The 17,225-nt window shown below is 43.0% G+C and overlaps 1 protein-coding gene across 7 annotated transcripts in view; it reads left to right on the forward strand.

Annotated features, from left to right (window-relative positions):
- Window positions 1-17,225, forward strand: part of GATD1 (glutamine amidotransferase class 1 domain containing 1) — a 26,374-nt gene continuing 9,149 nt past the window's right edge. The window contains exons 1-10 of one of the 7 annotated variants that reach the window (XM_074885342.1): window positions 1-97; window positions 886-962; window positions 1,329-1,434; window positions 2,010-2,117; window positions 2,664-2,758; window positions 3,945-4,038; window positions 5,801-5,912; window positions 6,435-6,949; window positions 15,827-15,999; window positions 16,894-17,005. In XM_074885342.1, the coding sequence (XP_074741443.1) occupies window positions 1-97; window positions 886-962; window positions 1,329-1,434; window positions 2,010-2,117; window positions 2,664-2,758; window positions 3,945-4,038; window positions 5,801-5,912; window positions 6,435-6,444 (699 nt within the window). In that variant the 3' untranslated portion in view covers window positions 6,445-6,949; window positions 15,827-15,999; window positions 16,894-17,005. Of the gene's footprint in view, window positions 98-885; window positions 963-1,328; window positions 1,435-2,009; window positions 2,122-2,643; window positions 2,759-3,562; window positions 3,898-3,944; window positions 4,039-5,800; window positions 5,930-6,434; window positions 8,367-15,826; window positions 16,000-16,893; window positions 17,006-17,225 lie in introns of those variants that run through there. The other 6 variants (XM_074885339.1, XM_074885344.1, XM_074885345.1 and 3 more) reach the window with 6 other exon arrangements.

A 17,225-nucleotide genomic window follows, 5' to 3' on the forward strand; every position in this document is an offset into this window, starting at 1 on the left:
ATGAGGAGACGGCCCCCCCCGCCGCCGCCGGGCGCCGCCATGTCGGACCGGCTGGGTAAACCCACCTGTCTCATCGTCGCCAGCGCCGCCGCCGCGGGTGAGACGCGCTTGGGGGAAAGGTGTTGGGGAAACCCCCATCCCGCCGGGTCCCGCTTCTCCCTTCGGCGCGTCCCTCCGTGCGCTCTCCTCCGGCCTGTACAGCCCCCCCCCACCATGGGGTGCAGCGGCCGCGCAGCGTGACCGGTTCCCTGCGTGTGGGGGCCGTTTTCACGCTCACGGGTGGTGTGTCCCCCGCTTTGCAGGCGTGACTGTGCTCTGCTTGTGTCGCCCCTGTGTCCTGGGCCGCGCCGGGCATAGGCGTCGCCAGTCTTTGGGCACCGTCCTGTCACGCGTGTCCGCGCCATGGCTTGTGTGTGTGCGAGTCGCTGAGCTGTGCAGACACGCGTGTATGCTCCCTGCTCTGGAGGGGAAGGTACCCACGCTGCTCCTGCTTGTGCAGCCGGCCTGTGCACAGCTGGGCTCGCTTTCCACAGGCCTGTCCCTCCGTGCCCAGTGTGAATACCTACCGTTTCCCCTCAGCACGAACCTGCGTCAGAGCCCACAGGCAGCTGGGCTGTGCGTTGTATGGGTCAAGCCAAATTCCCTTCGCTTCTGCCCTCCCTGTAACCCCCAAACCCGGACAAAGAGAATACCTGTATCCTGTATTTCTTAAGAGCTCACTTATAAGGAAGGCTGTGCATTTGATGCATCTTAAAATAACCCTCTGAAAATAGTGAGAGCTTTTAAGATGAGCAAAACCAACCTTGTGCCCTTTGCTAGATAAAATGAGCTACTGTGACTGGGATTAAAATATAACTTTCCTTAAGTTGTTCGACTCTTTTTCAGGTGTGTCAGCCCAGTCCTTCCTTCACTGCTTTACACTGACTAGCTCTGCTTTTAACCTGCAAGTTGCAACTCCTGGGGTGAGTAAACATGGGCAATTACTGTGATTTCAGTCTGAAACTAATGGATTTGATAAGAGGCAATTATATGAAACTTTTTTTGAGAGGTGTTCTATTTGCTTTACAGATTAAGGGACTTTTTTAAAAATTCTGTTTTCTTAATGTTGAAGTGAATGCATGCTTCCTATAGTATGGTTCTGAATGTCTCTGTACAGTATCTGTCACCCACAAAGAGCAGAGGGAAAACTATTAGAAAAAGTACTTCAGTGGGGAAAATGGAAAACTTTGGGTTTTTGAGAGCTGAAGTATCACAAAATCCCTTCAAGAACTATAGTGGGTGTCTGTGCGGTGATCCTAACCACAATCTTTGAACCGTGTTTCCCCTAGGGGAAGTCCATTGATTTTGTGGATGTGAATGAGAGCAACATGCGCTGGATACAGGACTTCCGTATGAAATCCTACGCAAACCCTGCCAAGTTGGAGTCGATTGATGGTGAGGGCTTTGCTGTTGGCCAGCGTGTCAGCTCCATTTATCACAGAAACAGATGCTTCTTAGTGTTAGGTCTTTAGGGAAGAACAACACAGAAAAAGTGTAAAACTTGTGTTTTAAGAGGAAGCCATGGCAACTACAGTTGCTATTTTTTTGTTTAAGAGCAAGTCCTGGTAACTACAGTTGTTATTTTCTTATCTTGGATTGGTAATTCTTTCTTATTATATATATATATATACACACAGAATATATATATCCTCCCTCGTGTGTGTGTATATATATACAGGCTATATATTATTTTCTTAAATATTTTGCTAAAGTAGAAGCTAGCAGACATACTGGTTTTAAGCTTTGTCTGGGTAAGAATGTCTCATTAAAAATGTATATCGTTTGTCCTAAAAAGGACCTTTTTCTCTACTCCACATAGATCTGTTTGTTTCTTTAGCTCATTCAGTTTATACAGTTTTTGACTGACTTGTAGTATTGTCTTAATTTTGTCAAATCTGAAATGGATTTAAGTTCGGGCTTTTTTGTTTGTCACTTGCATTGCAATTAGTTTATTCTTTCCTCCTTGCTAGGTGCTAGATACCATGCGTTGCTGATTCCAAACTGTCCCGGGGCTATGACTGACCTAGCGAACAGTGGGTACCTGGCTAAGATACTGCAGCACTTCAGCACTGAGAACAGTAGGTGAACATCATTAGATGTTTTGTTAAATAAAATAGTACTACTGTATGGCTTGTGTAAGACTGTTACCTTCCAGTTAATTAAAAATGTTTACATAGTTGAAGAGCATTCAGAACTGGAAAGAGTTGCTTTAGAGAAATGTATCTTCTCTTTAAAAGTATCCCCTTTATGTAAATGTATATAAAAAACACAGTAGCTTTTCCGAGCTTGTGTCAGAGGAGGGTTCTCTGCCTTACAGTGATACAGACTCTCCAAGTCAGTGGGATTCAAGGCTCGGAGCCGAACGTGGGATGTACCAGGTTCATCATTAAGGCTGTAGTTAATCAAGACTTGTGTGTGCTTCTTGTTTACCATATGAGTCTGTGTTTTTGTCTTTGGTGCTGTCTCTGGACTTGGAGTTAACAGCTAGTAATATATATACTATATGTAGTGTAATTTTATGCAGGAAGGCAACATGCTGTAACGTGAAGAATCTCACATTCATCTGTGTTTTGGTTATTTGGAGATGCTCATAACTGCTCAAAGATGCTTTGGTTTTTCTCTAGAGCCTATCTGTGCGGTTGGACACGGAGTTGCAGCTTTGTGTTGTGCCACCAATGAGGATAAATCCTGGGTATTTCAGGGATACAGCCTGACAGGGGTAGGTTGAGCTTTCACCTGACTTGTGCTGTCTGGGGGCTTTTTGCTATGCAGGGGCCTGTGATTTCAGGTGATGGTGCTGGTGTTTCTGGTCTTATCCTACAATTTCCTACAAATACAAATCATTGGTCTGGTACCCTTGGTTTGTGTGCAAGATGTGGAGAGTTGTTGGAAAGGTGGCCCAGCACCGAGTGCATGAAGGGATTGTCTCATTTAACTGTCATATGGAGTGTTTTCCTTGTGATTGTTCAGTAAATGTTAAACTGAATCAACAAAATGCTGGAAATTACTGCTGCGGCTCTTTGGATTCATAGTTGAAGGCTTTTAAGAATTACTTTTTTCGGTTTCATGAATGGTGGAGGTAAGTTATATTTCTCAAGGGGCACTTTCATTTTGAAAGGTAGAGAAAGTTTTAGGAAAAACCGCTGTTTGTACAAACTGGCTTGTCATTCAAAAAGTAGCCAGATATTGTTGGATGTTTTGTTTAATGTACAGTCATATCTCTGACCTCGCAGACCATTTATACAGCAGTTGTACCTGTGTGCCAAGGTGATGCAAACCTCTATAGTACAACTTCTAGGATTGAAAATTTACATGCAAAGTTAAGAAATTAAGTTTATGGGACTCACAAAAGCTGTTAATGTCTTGATGTGCTTGTATTTGGCATTACAATCCATGATAAAATATTTTAAATAAGGCATGATGTGGCCTAGCTATAGTTGCTATGGAAACCATAAAATTCAATTTCCTCCTGCGCATATAGAAACTGAACTAAGTACTCTTAATTTTTCTCTCTTCATTTAAGCCGTTTCCAATATTCATTCCAAAGCAGAACACTGTTATTTGGACTCTGCAAGTGGCACAGCATTTGTGTCCAACAGCCAAACAGGTCGCGCTTTCATGAGCTAATTGCACACATTGTTCAGTGTCCAGTTGTTGTGTAGAAATTGCCTGTGTCATTCTTTTTGTCTCACTTCAGAATTTTCAGTTTATTCCCTACAGAAAATCCATAGAAGCTGCTTGCAGTCATTTGATTTTATGCTTCATTTCTGTTTCATTTCCTGTGTATGGTTGGGAGAATCATAGTGGGAACAGAAAAATAAATTGCAGGGGGAAGTATGTGTTGGTTTTTCTTGGCCTTTTTTATAAAAAGCAAGACAGACTTACTTCCTTTTGATCTTTTTCAGCCCTCTGTGTATGAACTAGTAAGGCAGCCCAATTTTGCGAGTTTGTCCATTATTGTGGAAGATTTTGTGAAAGATTCTGGAGCTACGTTTAGCGGTATGTCACTCTCTTGTTGTCCAGGACTTCATGTTTTGGAAATGAATGTTTGTGTGCCAATTTTACACAGCTGAACAGGCTTCTGACAGGATATCTCATCTTGCATTCCCATTTATTCGATATAAATGAATACCCTTAATGAATATTCCAAAAATGCGTATTTTAAGAATAAACGCCACAATGCCACATGTGGAGGAGCGGGGCAGTACAGTACAGCTCACTGATCTCCGTGGTTGTTCATATTGTTTTACCCCATGGTAAAGATGAGGTGGCTTGTCCTACTGTGAAGGAAGAACATGTGCTGCAGGGAAGGGTGTGTGCTGGAGAGTTGCCCTCCACCTGCAGACCCCCAGTCTGTGCCTGCAGGAGAATGTCTGCAAATGCTTCATTAATTAAAGCTGGAGGCACTATACTGAATGTTTTTGGTTGCTCTGATTAGTTGGCTTTTAGCATCAAGTATTTTACTCATAGCTAGATCTGGTTTTGTAGTATTTTCTTGTTCCGTTACTGGTCATCTCATTAATTATTATTAGTCAAAATGTAGGAGTTTGGATTTTGCAGTTCAAAGTCAAAGTTCTGTCCTGTGAGAGAAATTAAATCCGTTAAAGCACAGAAGCGTCCCTTTTTTCCTAGATTATTTCTGGATGTGCAGGGAAAAGTGTCATTTTCCATTACAGGCTGCAGTCTTGCAATAGTGAAGAGTGACAGGCAGAATTAAATAATGAGCTGTAAATGGCCCTATTCTTCAGTTGTAGCTGTCCTTCAGTCTCCTATTTTGTTAGGTAATTTTTTTAGAGCTTGTCCTTAAAGAGAGTGATGAGATGCCTGTGGTGTATTGAAGTCATATCCTTTATTTAACAGAATAGTGCCACCCATTGAATTGATACAGTCTGAGGTGGCTAGATTAGAGACTCAGCATTTGGCTTGGGTTTGCTAAGAAGAAATGCCACTATCTTACCAAATTGCTATATATTCTTTGTTTAATTCTCTTCCCTCTGTGCTACTGTCAGCCTGTTTGTGTTTAAATAGCATTTTTATGCTTTTTTGAATGAGCTGCTGCTGCCACCTTCTGCATAATGGGTTCAGTACTGACAGTTTAGAAGCTGCTGTCTCAGTGGTATCTGTTGTGTCACGTATGCTTGGTTGCAGTGGTGCTGACAAATTAAGAACAGGAGAAGCATGTGAGGTCTGAAGGCACTTAGCCTGTGTTTAGACAGTCAGTGATTGGGAGAGGGAGAAGAAAATAAGAGTAGTTCATTGCGACAAAACAATGGCTCTATCTGAAATGAGATAACATAAAAATACTAGTTGGAGTACTGAACAATTGCTGGTGGATATTAATATGTTGGGGTATTATAATTGGCTAGAAAATAAGTATCTTCCTGCAGGCTCATTGTAGCATGGTGATTACAATTTTGGTGTCTTGCATAAGAAGAGTTTATATTGTATTGCAGGGTAATTACAACTTCATATACTTTGAAGTTTTCATTATGAAAATCTCTTGATATATGCACTTTACCCATCTGATGTTGAGTCAAGGTCCTGCTGTCCTTTCTGAGAAGGACTTTCTAGTGAAATTGTTTGAGAATTAGGGGCTTGAGATTGTCCCTGTCTGTTGGGATTATAGATCAGCGTGTCAGTCACCCAGCAAATTACCTGGTCAAAATAGTTATCTTTTGTGTTAGTTCTATCAGAGATGTGATACTGACACCGAAGTAGTGTCCATTAACACAATGCTTGTTGCTTTTTCTCCTGTCGTTAGCCAGCAGTCCGGATGCTGTACATGTCGTGCTGGACAGGCACCTGGTGACAGGACAGAACGAGAATTCCACTCTTCCTGCGGTCCAGAATCTTCTTATTCTTTGCAATGTTAGGTGAGGCAGTACGAGAGGTAAGAGCTAGGAACAGACAGTGGTGAGCATCTTGTAGTTTGGGCGATATTGTCCCTCAAAAGAACTTTTTCCCCTTGGTTAACTGCTGAAGTGCATCATCTTTGTTTGATCATGCATGTCTTTTGGTAAAAGACATTTGTGATTATTAAAAAAACAATAAGGTAAAATGGTTTGGGAAATGCACAGCTATCTATCAGGACTGGTAAAGTAAAATGCAGAATAGGCTTCACTAAATGTTTCTGTTAAGAGAAACATTTCTTGTGTGTTGTTCTTTGTGCTTTGTCAAGCTAGCATTTAGTCAGCTATAGTTTAGGATTCTGGGAATGAATGGATTTAATTTCTTCAGTAATGGCCTGGCTGTTTGACTGTCTTTCATCTTGTCAGATAGAAGAACACATATAAATAACCACCAAAATCTTCTTTTGTTCAGGTGAATGTGTGTTAAAAGTCCTTTCCTGGCTGTGGACTAACAGGTCGTGTCATGTTTGGATGTGTTTCATTCAGCAGGAAATGAAGGAGCAGGTCTCTTTGCAGATAGGATGGATGAAGAGCCAGCAGGCTGAGGATTTTCTTGTCTGTTAACTGGATAAAACATCCCTTTAAATTTCTGGCCTGGATTATGATGTGACTGTGGCAGTGAAGTGGCAATGCCAGGTTTTGCATATATAGAATGGATGAAGGTTGTGAATGAGAAAACTTTGAAGTGCATCACACTTCAGAAGCAATTATGAAACCACCTTGCATTTTTGTTACTCCATCCTTTTTCACTGCTTCTCTCTAGACCCTTACTTTACAGATGTGGGAACTGTGTCTTGTTAAAATAAAAGAAGTTGGTGCTACGAATACAAGTTGCTGAAGCTGAAGACCCTACTCTAGGCTGACATTATCCTGATTGTTAGTAACTGCCTCAAAGAGCACTTGGAACTCTGAACCATCTGGTGTTTGTGTTTCAGATATCAAAATCTACACCTAGAGCTTCATGGAAATGCAATTTCAGATGCGTTCTCACCTTCCTTTTGGTAGGTCAAAGTTACTGCCTGAACTCTGAATGTGTCTGGGACACTTGGATATACTTGAAATAGGGTGGAAAATGCTTGGCTGAACTCTGAATAAAGCAGAATCAGTTGTCTGAAGGCAGCTCACTGTGGTGATCCTGTTAGCATAATGTGCCCTTGTTTTCTTCCTTGCCTGTTCACATTATTGGACTTCTGTTTAAAAAGTTTGCTCAGCTGTTTTTAAATGGTCTTCTGACTGGTTATTTGTTCTCCTTTGTGGTGCTTATGTTCTGAATTTTGTTCTCTGAAATGTTTGAAATATTTCTCTCTGGCGAGTACATTGCAGTTGTCTTGCTGGAATCTTATGGACAAAAGAAGAGGAAACATAGGCAGCTAATGTGGATCACAGCTTCTGAGGAACCAGCTGTAAGATGAAATCTGTCCTTCTCTTTCCTTCTGAGCAGCAGATGTGGCTTGAAGTTGAGCATGGAAAGGAATAATCAGACCAAGAATATTTTTCACTGTTGCAGGCTCAAGCATACTAAATCTATGGAAAAGTAGACAGATTAACGTTTTTCCTTCAGTCTTGGAACTGCGGGCAACACTTCTTCAGTGCTCTGTGAGGGAAAGGACCTTTGTGGTTGCATTTTTTTTTCTTAACAGGACAATATGATGTATTGGTTTATAACCAGTTGTCAAGCAGGTTAATTTTAGGTCCTTTCTGTAGAAATTCAGTTTCAGTTCTGTCTTAAGAATTCAGTGTGATTTTTTTTTTTTTTAAAAGATTAACAGCTGTGGGATTTGTTGGGTCTTTTACTGTTATATTTTGGACCCCAGCTTACAGATTTTTTGCTTTGATAGAAATTAAAAACAGAATTTGAAATTGAAATTGGGCTTTGGTAGAAATTAAACTACCAAATAGCCTTTGATAGCTTAAATCTTCATTCCTGACAAGTTTTCTTAGGGATTTGTTGACCTCTGTCACCATCAGGGCATACTTTCTATCTGGATTTTGTAGTGAGCTGTCCACTGAAATGATGTGGAAAGATTGTGTATTTGTATTGCAGTAGTATTTGGAATTGGGGTCATTTTGTGTTGAACATTGTGCACCTACAGCAAGGAGATGCACTCTGCCACCAAAAGCTTCACGCTTCATGCCCTGGACTCCACTGATTGCCTGAACAGGGAACTTAGCGGGGCTGAGTCGGGTCTCCAGGGGTCCTGGAGGAGTTGAGTGCAACTGATGGGGCTTCTGAGGTGAGGGAGCTTTGCCACACCTGATCGAACCCCTGACTGCAGCTGCAAAGTGAATCTTGTTTCTGAAGTGGTTGTCTGAGAGGCTCCAAGTCTGTATTACCTTTGAGGCTGTGCGTCCGTGTGATTCTGTCAAAATCACTAGACCTTTTGTTGCCTGCCTGCAAAAATAGAATACTGCTGTCTACCCCGTGTCCTGTGTTCATTCCTTAATTGTGAAGTTCTGTCCAGGCTCACTGATGAGCTGCCAGGTGAACAAACAGTATTCAGACCACTACAGGCTTCGATCAATTCTCTGTTGTACTGTTTTCCTTATTCTGTGGCAGTCAGGCCCTGTTGGAACTGCTTTGTGCCTGTTTCAGGAAGTACACTGATGGACGAAATACACTGCCTCTAGATTTTTGTAACACTTCCTTCTTCCCATATGGGAGCAGGTAAAGAGGAGTTACTGTGTGTATCTTCATTCTTTCACATCTCTTGTGCATTTTTTTATCTCCTCAGTAATTTAAACTGTCCCCAGTGTTGAAGCTGTTCTTGCAAAATAGAGGGAGAATTGCATGATCCTGCAGAAAGTGTCAGGAGAGATGATGTGTGTGCGCCTGCAGCTTTCTGATGGGGAGAGAAGGATGTGGGCTGTGTGGATGTGACCCAACTTCCAGCAACAAAGCCAAATGACTTTGGTAAAACAACCTCTCTCATGTGGATGGTGGACTAGCATTGTGCGATCTTTAGAAATTACACTGGTAAATTGTGAGCAATTGGTGGAAGTTTTCATACCGTATGACCAGTTTTACCCAAGGATTGGAAAAAAATCATTCTCAAACTGGGAAGGGAAGATCAAATTGAAGTAGAAAATATGTGAAGCTGTGTAACATCATGCCAGATACATTCAGGAAAGTTTTTATTCTGTTTATTTGGGGTGGGTGTTATATCAGTGGATTAAAATGTGAAGACAGTATCCATAACTTTTGCTCATTATAGTTTGACTTTGCCATATGCATACAGAATTAATTGCATTCAGTCTGCTTCATCAAGAATGATATATATATATATAGGGAGTTGATGACCTTCATGGTAAGTTTCATTTAATTCTTCATTCAGGAAAAGCTTTCAATGCAGCAGTAAGCCCCTTGACTCTGCAAAACTCTTCAACAGTTCATCAGGCTGTTTCTAGTTTTTACTTATTTTGAAATGAGTTAAAAGCAGCAGGGTTGAAGTACAGGCTTCAAAGGCAACAGTGTATCTGTGTCTTGAGGTGTTGTAGCATACTAGCCTGCTTTAGTTCCTTGCTAATTTTGATCTGCAAATGTAACCTTTGAGATTTTTAGTTGATGTGTTTTAAGATTAAAAAAAATAATGAAGTAACATTACAGGAGGAGTAATGATTTTTGGGTAAGTCTAGCATTTTAAACTTCCTGTGTGAAGAATTTGAGTGCCTCAGTTTGTATCTTTTGTACCTTGTGCTGGGCTTTCTTCCTGGTCAAACTGGGAAGAGACCAGTGAAGTATCACATCCCTGGCACCCGAGCAGTGATATTTATCCTGAGTTTATTTTCCAGCACTTGACTTAGAATGTCATGCCTTAAAACGGCGTGTATTCTCCCTGGCTGTAAGAATACAGTGTGCTCAGACTGTTCAGTGGCTCAATTTTAAATACTTGCCTAATTAAGCATAACAAGGCTGTGACAAATAGCAGCTGGGTTTTGGGGGGGTGTTAGCACAGATGAGAAATGTTGCTTCTTATTGCCTAGTGTCTTAGCTTGTGGTAGAGTTTGTGTTGTCTCTGCTCCACCACCATGTGTGCTAATCCTTAGCTTAAAGTTAATTTGAATGTAAAGATACATGTTTATGATCCCTCTAGTGATCTGGGTTAGAAATCACCAACTTGAACTGATGAGAAATCTGCTAGAGGCAGTATCAGGAGGCCTCAAAACATGCCAGCTCTTGACATATTCATTTAGCAGGTGTTCTGCAGTGTGGTGGTTTTCCCCTCTACCTGGCTCGAGGGTAGCAATTTGAGCACGGCAGGGAGGAGGAGCATTTGGCAATGCTTGCAAATGCTTGGTGTTTTGCTGTCTTTGTGATCAGTTGTTTATAGAGGATTCTGGCATTTAAACCACATGAACAGGCCCTTTTGTCCCAAAGCCAGAAACTGCTTCTCAAACAGATTGAAAGCTTCAAATTCTGGAGATTTTCAACCCACACAAATCCTGATTGTTTCAGTGTTGTGCTCTGGAAGGCTTGGTGCTTTGGCCCTAGGGGTGTTATCAGCTAGGCTTATTTCCTTGGAAATCTGTTCCTGGTAACATCCAGCTGCTGATTTTTTTTTAATTTAAGGAACCACACACATGAGTGTTAAATCTTGTCTGGGCTTAATGCATGGGAGCATATTCTGTACTTTCCTCTGAAGTTCTTATGGGCAGACATTGAAGTATCTGTTAGAAACATCAAATGCTTCTGCAGTGGAGCAGAAACATTTGTGGGATGAATCCAGAGGGACAAGGGGCTATCTCAAATGATTTATCCCTAGGATAATCTTTACAGCAGTTGGCTCACAGCTGAACTTCAAGGTCCCTTCCAACCCAAACGCTTCTGTGATTCCTGTATTGCACCCCCACAAAGGATTTCTTCACCAGAAAGACAACACATATCACTGTGCATCCCAGCACCACACTCACCACTAAAGCTGTGTAGTTGGTCCCTGCAGGGAAGAAAGGAAAGGTAGAGAACCTCTTTAAGGTAATGGGAGCCTTTACTGGCAGTTTTACACATCAGTTGTAAAGAGGGAGGCTCAGAACACTTGCCAACTGATGCAGCAGTTGGAGTGAGCCCCAAGACCTGCTGTGAGCGTGACCTCAATTTTCATACTTTTTACATTTTAATTCAGCTTAAGTCTTGGCTGTAACAATAATAAAAAGGTCTTATTTCTAGTTTGATGTAATGTTTACAGGGCAAAACAGATTAATAAGTGACATGAAAGATGATGAGGAATGGCCAAATCCCCAGCAGCTTGGGCTTTGATCATGAGTCCTCTCTGCTACCATACCTCCCCTATAGCATGATACTGTAGCTGCAGTCAGGGGAGGTAGCTTAGATCCTCTGAATCCAGAGAAGGTGTCAGAGACAACTTGGGCAGACTCAGCTTTTCTGCGAACCGTTGTCTCTTCAGAACACATAACAAAACATTTGCTTGTTTTAAGGGATTCCTTACAGGATGTTTAAACTCAGTCCTTGTCACTGCCTGCAGCTAATGGTTGTTAGGCATACTAGCACTCCGTTAGTGTATTAAAATGTTTAAATAAGATCCTTTTCCTGGAACTTCCACAGTATAATCTTTTAAAAAAATAAAAAAAAATTGAACCTTCTGCTTTATTCATCTTGGGTGCTGTGTGATAAGCTCTGCTGTTTGATTCTGGGTATCAGAGTGTTTTTCTGTTTAAATTGTGGTATGTTCTGTTGCTGATGAAAGTGCCCTTTTGGCTTTGTACAGGATTGTCTGCTTTCCTCAGTGTGGACTACTGTCAGCTTTGAGCTCCCTTTTGGCTCTTGCAGCCCCAGCAGTGACAATTAACTGAGAATCGTTGGGCTTTGCTTGTGTGCTTGCCCTAAACAGCAGCAGTGAGCCAAATGGGGTAATCCTGGTAGGACAGATTTCCACTGCTCTGTGAGAAATTACCTGGCTGCTGTACCTGTCGTACTGCTGTCCCAGAAGGCTACACCCGGTGTATTGTGTCCTCTGCACGGCTAGAGTGTTCTCTGCAGGAAAATGTTTAATACTAGTAAGAAATAAAAGGGGTTTTATGGCAAATGCAGACTAGTAGGTCTGTAGGGCATTTCATTTCAGCTTGAGGGTTGGTGTGTTCCCGCAGTTCCCCTGGCTGGGATCTCTATGCTGTCCCCTAGGATGCAGAGGACAATGTCAAAAGGACCTGTCATCCTGCCGGGACCTCTGAGGCACTGCTTTCTCCTCTGTAGGGCCAATGCATCAAAACAAGTACCAGAATAAATGGAAATGACTCTTTGATCCTGATTTGCTTTAAAATTTCAAATGGTACTGGTCAGATAGTCTGGCTTGTTTAATGGAGTCTGTAAGAGCCTACAATGGCTGTATTTGATAATCCTTATAAATGAATCTCTGAGGACTAATTTTAAGTGAAATTCTATGTTGGGAGGCTAAAAATAAAGGAATGCACTTACTATGTTGGTTTTGTGGACCTCTGCTCTCCTGTACCTCTCCTCTTGCACTTTTGTTTCAAGAACACAGGAGGTACTGAGAGCAGCTGTTGGGAGCAGCAGCGTGTCTCCCTCAGCAGAGCGGGTCGTGGAATGCAAGAGGGAGATGAAAGAGGAACGAAAAGGTTTTCCACACACACCCCTCCCCGCCCCCTGCTTTGCGTGTTTGCATAGAGCTGGGTTGAAATGGGAGAGCTGCCACCACAGGGGAAGGTTGATCGCTTTGCGTTTGTGCTCATCGGCTAGTTCCTGCTCCGAATCTTGAGAAGAGGAGCCGTGGGATGTTGCAGCATCCCCACGAGGTGGTGGTGCTGCTCTATACAGACCTTCGCGCTCTTCCTCAGCCACCAGCAAACTCCATCCCTGAACACCAAGTGCAAAGATGTTGGTTTCCTCTTGTGAATTCCCGAGGAAGATGGGCCTGCCCCTCCTGGGTGCCTGGGCGGGGCAGATAGGCTGCAGCTGAAAGAGGGAGGAACCTGGGACACCCCCAAGGGCTACACTAGCACAGAATATATATATATATTAACAGAGTGCTGCACACTAAGCTCTGCTGTATGCAACAAGCTCTTTCTGTGGCTTCCCAGCAGTCTGCGGCCATAGAGTCTGCTTTCCCATGCTGCTGCTTTTCTTAGGAGGATGAGGGCAGCGTAGTTAGAAATCTTGTCATCAAAGCCTCAATCCTTTGTCATCTCCTAAAACATCATGCGCTAATGCTACCCTGCATGCTTTCTCCTCAGCATCATCTGTTACTAAACCATTTTTCTCCCCAAAGTTCTCCACTTTGCAGTTTTTCTTTGTGTAAAGCCAAGGGCCAACCCTGAATAGTAGCAGATTCTTTTAAGTTGTTTGTTTCTAATCTTGAACAACTGAATGAAATCTAAATAGGTGTGCTGCCACTGTAGGTGAGTTTGAGCCTGGGGAGTGCTCTGATCTTTTGATCTAGATCAAACACCAGCAATATAAACTGGGGTCATGTATCCCTGGGAGTAAGAGACAGGACTTGTGCTGCTCAGGTGCTGCAGAGGTGAAGCTGAATTCTTGGCTGAGGCACAACATCCCCAGCCATCAGTGCAATGTAATGCCAGTCTGAGTGTCAGACTGCCTCAGAGTGGTGTTGACTGGAGCAAGGTAAGAGTCCTCTCTGCTCCCTAGAAATGCTACATTTCATTGGACAAAACTGCTTGGAGGGTGCTGTGATTGTGTGAATTTCACAGGACGAATAGGAGACCCCTTTGCAAAGACTCGCTTTGCATGATCCAAATACATCTGAGCTCAGACTGTAACCTTGATCCCAGTGGTAAAGCAAAAACAGAATCAAAAAACAAAACTTCAGATTGTAAGCTTCCTTCAATTATACTGAAATCAAAATTGAGCAGCAGAGCCCACAGCAGCCTCTAACAATCCCCACCCTGATGGAATTGGGACCATTAAACCCAGAAGCCTGCCAGGGCCTCCTGCAGTTGCTGTTTTCCCAGGGGGATGTTCACAGATGCTGTGCAGAGACCCTCTGTGAGGCCCCGTGTGTACAACCCTGAGGGGTATAAAAACAGACTTTTGTGACTTTTTGCTTCTATGCAAATTGTGTGACATACCAACTGAATGTCCTTGGGGATACATTTACCTGTTAAAGTGAACTGTAGAGGAACAGAGCTCAGAGCCTTGCTCCCTTGTGCTCCTGAAGCATCGTATGGATGGATCTCCTGCGTCCAAGGCTTGGCTGTCAGGGTCACCGTTTGCCTTGGGAAATCGTCAGCTCTTTGTTCCACAGGATATATCCCATCGTATGTCCGAGCACAGCCTTCCGGAACCAGGAGGAAGACAGAGCTGAAACACAGGCTTGGCCTTTAGCTGCCCGCTGGGAAATGGTGAGAACCTGATCACCCTGCCTCAAAGAGAGTTAGCTTTCACCATAACAGGTGAAAAGGATTTTGCTTGCCAATGGAAGTATGCAATATGGAAAACAAACAATAATGCAACACAGGTAGAGCAAATTCGTGAGCTATGTGAAATTAAATTTATGCAAAGCATACAGACAGAATGAAGAGAGAAACAAAAGTAAAAAGGAGAATACTGGTGTTCTTTCAGACAACGGTTATTGTTGATCTAAGGAGAAATTATCTAGGAGGACAAAACCTATCCGGTATGCCTCAGTTTCAAGACAGGTTGGTATGTCCGCAGAGGAATCCTCTCCATGTACGTTAGTTCAAGGAGGAATGGTTGTGCTGCCAAATCTCTGTTCCATTGTTTTCCAGTATCAAAGTAGTTAAATTCATATAAAATAATTGGGCAGAATCATATCATAAAGATAAAATTATATTCCATGGCTCCTCAGAGCTCAGCAGTGTCTTCCTGCTTTTTGCCCTTGGACTGGCTGCTTTACCTGGCTTGTCCCTCCAAAACTTCCTGATCCTTTTACTTCCACGTAAGCTACAGTAAAGCTCATTTGATCTGAGCTGCCAATGAATTAATAGTTACTTAAACTACTAATCAGTTCTAATCCTATTCTAACATTTATCATATGCTATTTCCTATATTGTCTCATACTACATATTATTTATAGGTCTATTCAGGCTGCATAGTAAATCTGAAACTGTGAGCTGTGTGCTTTGATTTTAATCCCCAATGCCTCAAGCCGTGCCATGGGCTGGGCAGTGGTTCATGGGGCTCAGCCTTGTCGCAGAGCCCCGTTTGGTGTCAGGATGAGAGCAGGAGGCCCCAAGCCTGGCCAGTTCCTGGCCGGGGACAGCTCTAACGTACTGCTGAAGTGTTGGGTGCCTGCACTGGGGCATCTCTTCAGTGCAGGGACTGTATTTTGTTTTTTACACATCTGTGTGTCAGAAACCCCTCCAAGGGGGCTCTTAGCTCTTACCCATGTACCCTAAGGAATGAATAATCAAATGAGCCATAGGGAGACCAGAGCTGAATTTGGGATTATCTGTCTTCTATTTTTTTAATTAATTTGCTACAAATTGCACTTTTATGTTGAACGCATTTTCCACAACTTTGTACTGAATATGACAAACACTTAACCAGGAAGAAGCAAAATCATTGACATTGGTTATTTCACATTTTCTCTTTGAAATATAAGGTATTTCAGCTTTTTCACTTCCATTTACCCTGCTGCTTGTATGTCCCAAATTTATTTTTTCAGATTTGCATGTTTTGTGTGTGGTTTTTTTTCAATTCTGTGAGCAAACCAGAAATCACATACTTGCCAGCTGTATTCTGTGCTCCCAAGCTAAATTGCACAGTCTGTTAAACAAAGTTTGCTTTCTCCATTTCTGCCACTTATTTCCCTGCCTGAGAATTACAATGATAATGAGTTCAAAATGTCTGTTTAGATCATTTGCTGAGCTTTGATTACACTCTGCTGGTTTTGGAGGCTCTGATAATTAATGTTTTTCTCTTGCAGGAATACTCCAGGATTCTGATATGTGCTAAGATCTCTGATGCCAGGCACTACTTGCACAGAAACTTACGGAATCCCACTGCATAGGCAAGACCCACACGTACAGAAAAGATACAGCACTGTTTCCTCTTGGAATTTGGAAATGGAGGATAGAATGAACGTCCTTTTCCAGCCTGGTATGCCAGCAGACTCATAGGGTGTATTTGCACTCTCCCTGCAGTTGCAGGAGGTGTCCATGAATGCAAATGTGGCCTTGCCTAAGGGGGTCTCCCTCTCTCGCTCGCCTGTATGTTATTGACAGTGTTGCTCTGGCAGTCCCCCCTGAAGTCAGGCCTAGCCCTGCTCAGCTTAACGCAGAGAAATTCCTGCTTTGTTTGAAGTGTGGGGTCTCTCCCCCTGACTGCCTCAGAGGGTGAACTACAACCTTACACATACGTGCGGTTTGTAACACTCTGGGGCCTTAACCTAAGTGCTGCTGTTTCGACTACAGCTGGAGGAAGCATAGTGCAGAAGTTTGCTCTGTGAGGAAGGGGGATGATGGCAGCTCTCTGTGCTGGCTCCTCTCCTGGCCTGGGGCTGGGGCAGCCCATCTTGTGGGGAGGGCCTTGTAATTGGGCTCTGATGTGGAGACTTTCTGGCCCAAGGGGTTGGAAAGGTTTAGTCTTCATGGCTGGGAAGTATTACTGTCTCTGGGTGCGTTTAATAAAGGGCAAGGGCATTTTAAAGTGTGTGTATTGGTTCTTTGGGGTTTCCAATCACACACACGTTTTTATTTGCCCCTACTTGCTGAGTCTGAGCTTATCCTTGTGGCTGTGATAGCTAAAAACCTTTCTGGGAGACAACACTCATCTGCTCCTGATTTCTTAATCTGAGGAGGTATGGGGATCTGGGAAGCCACTAGAAGGGGTTTGTAAGCTGGGTTCAGGTGGGATCCTGGGAGAGCGCTCTTCATCTCCTGAAGAGAGATGAAACTGACACAGAGTTACGGGGTAAAGCTGCTTTGTGTGGCTGCATAAACAGATGTATAGGCTGAAGGTTGATGTGGTTGTTGGGTTTTTGCTCCATTTCAGAATGGACATGGACTTTGTGACTTAGCCACATGCATCAGCCACCTCACATCTAGCTTGTGCTGAAGAGAAGCCCCAGTGCCAAAGTGGGAAGCTGCAGCTGCTTCCAGAGCAGGTAAGGGATCCTCTGATAGTGAACGTTTTAGGCATAACTTGTCCATCTCCAGGCCCCTCAGCTCTTGAGGGGACCGTGTGTCTATAGGTAATCAGAGTAAGGTTTGACTGTTACTGAGGCACATTTTCCTGCCTCCTCTTCCCCTTTCACTGCAGTATTTTATTGTCTCTTGAGCAACTTTTGGAATGCTTCAGAGTTCTATTTGAACCCCACAGTGTTA

The sequence above is a fragment of the Strix uralensis genome, chromosome 15, assembly GCF_047716275.1.
Source record: "Strix uralensis isolate ZFMK-TIS-50842 chromosome 15, bStrUra1, whole genome shotgun sequence".
Classification (NCBI taxonomy): domain Eukaryota; kingdom Metazoa; phylum Chordata; class Aves; order Strigiformes; family Strigidae; genus Strix; species Strix uralensis.